This window comes from Galeopterus variegatus, unplaced genomic scaffold (assembly GCF_000696425.1).
Source record: "Galeopterus variegatus unplaced genomic scaffold, G_variegatus-3.0.2 Scaffold11031, whole genome shotgun sequence".
In the NCBI taxonomy this organism is placed as follows: Eukaryota; Metazoa; Chordata; class Mammalia; order Dermoptera; family Cynocephalidae; genus Galeopterus; species Galeopterus variegatus.
In genome coordinates this window covers 19,815-27,147 of record NW_007737142.1, presented here as the reverse complement: position 1 = coordinate 27,147, position 7,333 = coordinate 19,815, and the positions used below count along the sequence as shown (strand labels likewise).

At 53.7% G+C, this 7,333-nt stretch overlaps 1 protein-coding gene across 1 annotated transcript in view; it reads right to left on the bottom strand.

The window, feature by feature from the left end:
* LOC103610372 (protein FAM71B-like) overlaps nucleotides 1-5,544 on the bottom strand; it is a 29,172-nt gene extending 23,628 nt beyond the window's left edge. Inside the window, exons 1-2 of the mRNA XM_008594554.1 lie at nucleotides 5,448-5,544; nucleotides 679-1,120 (exon numbers count right to left, since the gene is read on the bottom strand). Of these exons, the coding sequence (XP_008592776.1) occupies nucleotides 679-1,120; nucleotides 5,448-5,544 (539 nt within the window). The remainder of the gene's footprint in view (nucleotides 1-678; nucleotides 1,121-5,447) is intronic.
* Between the last annotated feature and the right edge of the window lie 1,789 nt (nucleotides 5,545-7,333).

Here is a 7,333-nt window from a genome sequence, read left to right as displayed (position 1 = left end):
CTGCTGAAGCAGAAGCAGGTATAAGCCACCGCTGCAGGGCTGGCCAGGTGGCTCAGCTGGTTATAGCACAGTGTTATGACACCAAGGTCAAAGGTTCGGATCCCTGCACCAGCCGCCAAAAGAAAAACCCTAAAATAGATACTGCTGCAAACAGCCCGATTCTGGGGTCTCTGAGCCCTCACTGCCCTGACCTCATTTCTTAAAGTAAGGGAGAGAGGGGAAAAAGCAGGAACAGTGGACCCGAACCTTCCAGACTCGTCTCCACTCTCCCCTGCAGCCCCCTGGTCTTCTCACCATCTCCTGAACCCCAAGTGTATTCACACTTTTTCCCTGCTCAGGGGTGGGCATCTGTACTCAGCTCTTGCCAACAGTCCATGAGCAAACATCTACTGAGCATCTGTTCTCAGACAACTCTGGAGAAATGAGTTCAGGCAGAAGGTACAGGGCACACTGCATGCACCAAGCTCAACTCCAGGCCTGCCCAGGCACCCACAGGGCTCCCTGAGCCCCAGGCCACAAAGGCTCTAAGCTGTAGCACTCACTGCCCACAGCGCTCCTCTGGCCTTGGCAAGGACTGCTTCGGCCTGACGGGTGTCCTCTGTCTTCCATGCTGACTTCCAACTCAGGAGCCAGGAGAGAAGGGAATGAGGACAGGGGATTTGGGGTAGGAAAGGAGACCTGTCCCTCAGGCAGCACACAGTGCTGCCCCCGTGTACAGCCCCTGCGTACTGGGCAGATGCCCCTGCGTACTGGGCAGATGCCCCTGCGTACTGGGCAGATGCCCCTGCGTACTGGGCAGATGCCCCTGCGTACTGGGCAGATGCCCCTGCGTACTGGGCAGATGCCCCTGCGTACTGGGCAGATGCCCCTGCGTACTGGGCAGATGCCCCTGCGTACTGGGCAGATGCCCCTGCGTACTGGGCAGATGCCCCTGCGTACTGGGCAGATGCCCCTGCGTACTGGGCAGATGCCCCTGCGTACTGGGCAGATGCCCCTGCGTACTGGGCAGATGCCCCTGCGTACTGGGCAGATGCCCCTGCGTACTGGGCAGATGCCCCTGCGTACTGGGCAGATGCCCCTGCGTACTGGGCAGATGCCCCTGCGTACTGGGCAGATGCCCCTGCAGAACACACATATTCTGCTCCCCAGAGAGGAACTACACTAATATCAACACAAGGAGGTACCAGTTTTGAACGCCCAATCTGTGCCAGGCACTGGGCTAAGCCTTGACTGCATCTTCTCCAGTGCTCCCACGTCCCTGTGAAGATGCTGAGGCTCTGCAGGGTGAAGCGCTGTGCCCAAGCCCCAGAGCTAGGAAGTGGCGAGGCGCAGTCTGCGGGCTCCGACGCCCTTCACCGCCGTGCACGCCGCCTGCGCACCACGACGCTTCTCCTACCTATTTTGGCGACGCTTCTGTGGACAGCAGGAGGGGGACATGGGCTGACTCGGCAGCATGAGGGATGCTCGTCCGATGTGAAGACTCACAGGGACGGGACCAGACTCTGGGCTGGTGGCCGAGGGCAGCTGGAGAAGTGGCTCCCTGTGGAGGCGAGAGCCGGCCCGGTCTCTTTCTTAGCATGAACCCGCTGCTCCTTCAGCCTCTGGTGAAGGTCCCTGCCGGGAGCTGCAGGGCTCCCCAGGTTTGTGTGACTGAGGAGGGAACTGTGGAGCAGCAAGGTGCCCACCAGTTCACAGGAGAGGAGACGGAGGCCCTGAGAGGTGAAGGCCACACAACTAGTTAACACGGGGCCCAGAACGGCACCTCAGGCCTGCGCTTTTCTGCTACACAGTGACCACTACCATGACCGTCATCTGCACCCTCTGGAAGACGGGAAGAGAGGGCTGTACCTAGGAAGGACAGGAGCAGGCGACCCACACAGGTGGATGAGCAGGTTCCCTAGCCAAAAATATCTCCCTTCCTGCTTATTTTCACGCCTGACACCGCAGTATTTGTGCTTCAGCCCCTTATGTCTTCCATTCACTCATTCAAAACTGCATATTGATTTTTGGGGGGCAGCTGTCTGGTACAGGAATCAAACCCTAGACCTTGGAGTTATCAGTACCACGCTCTAACCAACTGACCTAACCAGCCAGACCTCAAAAGTGTACATTGAGCAGATACTATATGCCAGGCACTGTGGACTGCAATGGTTTGAATGTGTCTCCCAAAGTTCATGTGTTGGAAGCTTAATCCCCAATACAACACTGTTGAGAGGTGGGTCCTCTCAGAGGTGATCAGGCAGAGCCCTCGCGAGTGGACTAAGATCAGAGGTGATCAGGCAGAGCCCTAGCGAGTGGACTAACGCCATCATCACGGCAGTGGGTTTGTTGCCGCAGGAGTCGATTCCTGATAAAAGAGTGGCCCCCTTCCCTCCCTCTCTCTCCTGTGTGCTCTCTCGCCCTTCCTCCTTCTGCCATGAGACGATGCAGCAAGACGGTCCTCACCAGAGGCAGGCCCCTCATCCTTGGACTTCCCAGCCTCCAGCACCAGAAGAAGTAAATCCCTGTTCTTTATCAATTACCCAGTCTGTGGTATTGTTACAGCAGCACAAACGGACTAAGACAGGAACAAGGTCAAATAAGACACAGTCCTGCCGTCACCATCCTTCTGTCTAGGCTGTGTCAGGGGTGCAGAGTCACTGTGAAGATGCAGGTACAGTCACTCGTCATGAATCGCAGAGCAGTCATGGATTCCATGTCTGCAAATTTGCCTCCTCGCTAAAATCTCAACCCTAAAATTCAACACTTGCAGGGCTGTCACGGTCATTCACAGACAAGTGCGTGTGCTGAGCTGCCACAAATATGGAGTTGTCTGATATTCGTGCTCCCAGCTGAGGTCAAACACGGCTGCCCTCCACCTTCTTGACTCAGCTGTCATTCTGCAAGTAAGCGTCCTGTTCACAGCCTATTTAGTGCCATGTTCTTCACATTTTTGTGCTTTTTTTTTTTTTTGTCTTTTTTTTGTGTGTGTCCGGCAACAGATCGCAACCCTCAGTGTCACGCCCGTACCAGACCGGGACCGGCAACACCGGACCGGGACCGGCAACGGGATTGCAAACCTCGGTGCTGCACCCGCACCTCGCTCAGCCAGTGAGCAGGAACCAGTCTGTATGTGGGATCCGAACCCTCGGCGGGAGCGCCGCCACACTCCCAAGTGGCGCACTGTAGCAGTGTGCCACTGGGCCGGCCCACATTTTTGTGCTTTTTGTTCGTGATTTTGCTGTTTAAAACAGCCCCATGCATAGTGCTGAAGTGCTGTCCAGTGTACCTAGTGCAAGAAGGCTGTGACGTGCCTTATGGAGAAAATGCAAGTCTTCGATAAGTTTCATCTACATATGCAATACTATGGAACTTTGAAAAGTTCACAGGGGTGGGCCGGCCCGGTGGCGCACTGCTATAGTGCTCCGCTTGGGAGCATGGTGGCGCTCCCGCCGAGGGTTCGGATCCCACATACAGACTGGTTCCTGCTCACTGGCTGAGCGAGGTGCGGGTGCAGCACCGAGGTTTGCAATCCCGTTGCCGGTCCCGGTCCGGTACGGGCGCGACACTGAGGGTGCGGGTGCAGCACCGAGGTTTGCGATCCCGTTGCCGGTCCCGGTCCGGTACGGGCGTGACACTGAGGGTTGCAATCCGTTGCCGGACACGGAAAAAAGACAGAAAGGAAAAAAATAAATAAATAAATAAAAAATAAAAAAAAAAAAGAAAAAGAAAAGTTCACAGGGGAAAAAAAAAGTTCATGGAACAATAGAATTATACAAGGTAATGCAAGTTGTCCTGTGAACTTTTTGAAGTAACCTCATACAGTGCTGTTGGCCATGCGTTCAATGTTAACGAATCAACAATATATATTAAATAAGGTATCTTTACACAACAACACACATAGTAGGGTTCTGATCCCCATGCCGGCCAGCTGCAAGCATGTGCGCGCACACACACACACACACACATTATATTATAAATCAATCAGCTGACAAAAATGTTGTGACCAGAAGCTCACAGGAACCCAACCTTGTATCTCTCCTTGGGGCAATAGTTGAGTATTTCCTAATTCAGTGTTCACCTCAACTTCATATAAGGCATAACAACCACAAATAACAAGAACCCACTGCACCTAGGGAGGATAACATGTTAAACCATTATAGGTAAATATCTTGGGATGAGGGGGAGGGTTTTAATGATATGGAGCTCAAGGCTCTGGGAATATCAAGGCTGATAGAGAGAAATGTCAAAAAGCACCAGGTTAGCCAAAAGGTGGAAACAGCACAAATGTCCATCGGCAGATGAATGAATAAACAATGTACAGCATATCCATAAAATGGAATATTATTCAGCCTTTAAAAGCAAAGACATTCTGACACATGCTACAACATGCATTATGTTAAGTGAAATAGACCAGACACAAAAGGACAAATACTGTATGATTCCACTTCTGTGAGGTACCTAGAATAGGCAAATTCATAGTAACAGAAAGTGGGACGGTGGGTGCCAGGGGCTGGGGAGGGGAGTGGGCAGTGACTGTCTAGTGGGCACAGAGTTCCAGCTTGGGATGATGAAAAAGTTCTGGAGATGGGGAAGGTGATGGTCGCACAACACTGAATGCCACTGAACTATACACTCAGAAATAGTAAAAACTGTAAATTTTATGTTATGCATATTTTACAAAAAAAATTTTCTAAAGGGCAACAGGAGACAGAAGGGAGAAAGAGGACAGGGACGGAGAAGGAGATGGGCTACTGTGGTGGACCTGGGCCCAAAATACAGAGGACAAATGAAAATGTGCCATTTACAGCCAGAAATGAGAAGAGAGAGAAGACAAGAGAATCCCCAGGGATGGAGGGAAGGAGGGGACAGCTCTGCAGAGAAACGGCGGGCAAGGCTGGGCCACGTACTCAGCCGGAAAAACACAGACCCCAGAGTGACCTTAGAACACCAGGTCAGGGCTTGCTGGAGGCCAGAAACAGGCCCTTCTCACTAAATAACAAGACCAAACAAAACCTAGGTGTCCCAATCCCTGAATTCCCACCAGGGGACACCCTCCCTCGAAGGCACGGCAGTCAGTCTGGTACACTTTAAAGAAACTTCATAGCTCACTTGGGAGAGCGTGGTGCTGGTAACACCAATGTCAAGGTTACAGGCTAAATACATACATACATATCTACATAAAATAAAGCAGCTTCAGAGTCGTGGGACCTGTGTTAAAACCTGCCTCTTAGGGCCTGCCCGTGGCTCACTTGTGAGAGTGCGGTGCTGATAACACCAGGGCCACAGGTTCAGATCCTACATAGGGATGGCTGGTTCGCTCACTAGCTGAGTGTGGTGCTGACAACACCAAGCCAAGGGTTAAGATCCCCTTACCGGTCATCTTTTAAAAAAAACAAAACCTGCCTCTTGCCAGCTATGTGGCTGTTCAATGACCGGCTGAACTGCTAAAGTCCCTGCTTCCGCACCTGTCAGGAGGGGCTGAGAAGACCTGCCTGGCAGAGCCACTGTCAGGTCAAGGGCGGCAAGCAGGAAAAGCACCTGTAGCACAGGCAAGGCAGCCATGCCACCCCCTTACCAACCTTAGGTGTGGGGACGATGGCCACACCCTGCTTCTTGGCCAGATGGACGGGGAGGGGGTGAAAGGAAGGAAGGGAAAAGGGGGTAAGATCTTGCAACCCTTGCCAGGGTGAGGATGAGCAGGAGCAAAGCCAAGAGCACTGGACCCCTCAGCTCCAGCGCTGCCCGGCCAGGAGAGAGGAAGGGCGGGGAAGCAGCACAGCAGGCAGATCGTGTGCTCGGGCTCCAAACGCCTGGCCTGGCTCAGATCGTGGCTCAGCCTCCCAGGGACCCTGGAATCCTGGGCAAGCCACTCCTCCCGAAGCCTCACTGTCCTCCAAACACACCCAAGGGGAGTAATAACATTCCCCTCTCACAGGACTGCTGTGAGGATGAAATTCAGTCATATCCCTAAGGTACAGGCACTGAGCCTGGCACTCAGAGGGGTCCTGCACGTCTGAGGTCACTGCTGCGTCCTCCCTGCAGAGGGACGATGGAGGGCAGGCGATTCAGGCTGCAGGACCTGTGGAGGGAGGAGCAGGAGTGAAGGGAGATAAGTAAATAGGTGGGGACAGTCCCGGGAAGCAGGTCAGGAGGAGCTTCAGTGGGAAGGGCAGCTCAGAGATAAGAGAAATGGAGGGAGATAAGATTCTTAAGTGGGTCTAGGCCCCGAGCCCATGGCCCAACCACGCAGTCTCCTTCCACCCTGTCCCCAGGCCTGAGGACAGGGCGGGCTCCCACATCCCAGCCCTCAGCTCCCCAGTAGGTGGAAGCTGGAACTCAGCACCGGCCACCCCTTCCCAGCAGTCAGGGACGTGGGTGTCTGCAGGCCTAACACATGCAGGAAGTGGGTCACAGCAATTAGGTGTCCACCATCCCCCGCCCCTTTGCCCCTCAGCTGCCTGCCCCGGAGCCACTAAAGGGGGTGATGAAGCTGTGACAGAACTGGCCTCAGGCTCCAGCACACTGCCTGGCACAGAGGCTCTAGGGACAGGCTCCTGGAAGGAAGGCGCACGAGGCTCCACGTTCAGCTTCTCCACGGAACGTGGAACCTCTTGACCCAGTCACTTCCCTCTCTGGGCCTCAGTGTCCCCATTTGCCAAGAAAAGGTGGGGAGACTGGAATATTATTCGGCAAAAAAAAAGAAATGAGCTATCAAGCCATGAAAAGACACAGGAAACTTAAGGGATTGAATTGTTAAGGGAAAGAAGCCAACATGAAAAAGCTGAATGATTCCAACTATATGGCCTGCTAGAAAAGGCAAACCTACAGGGCCGGCCCGGTGGTGCACTGGATAGTGCCCCGCTTGGGAAGCGCGGCGGTGCTCCCGCCCGAGGGTTCGGATCCCACATACAGACCGGTTCCCGCTCACTGGCTGAGCGAGGCGCGGGAGCGACACCGAGGGTTGCAATCCTGTTGCCGGTCCCCGGTCCGGTACGGGGGCAACACTGAGGGTTGCGATCCGTTGCCGGACACGAAAAAAGACAAAAGACAAAAAAAAAGAAAAGGCAAACCTACAGAGATGACAGAATGACAGAGATCTGAAGTCACCAGGGGCTGGCAGGACGGAGGAGGGATGGACAGGCAGAGCCCAGGGGAGTTTCAGGGCCGTGAAACCACACGCCGACTTCAAAAAGTTCATGGAAAGAATTGTATTATCTTTTAATTCTATGTTTCCATGAACTTTCTTTCTTTTTCTTTTTAGCTACCTGAGGTCTACAGGAACCCACAAACTCTCTGAAATACCTTCCTATTCTGCCTGACACTGCTGTGGAGGGCGCCTGTCATTACACAT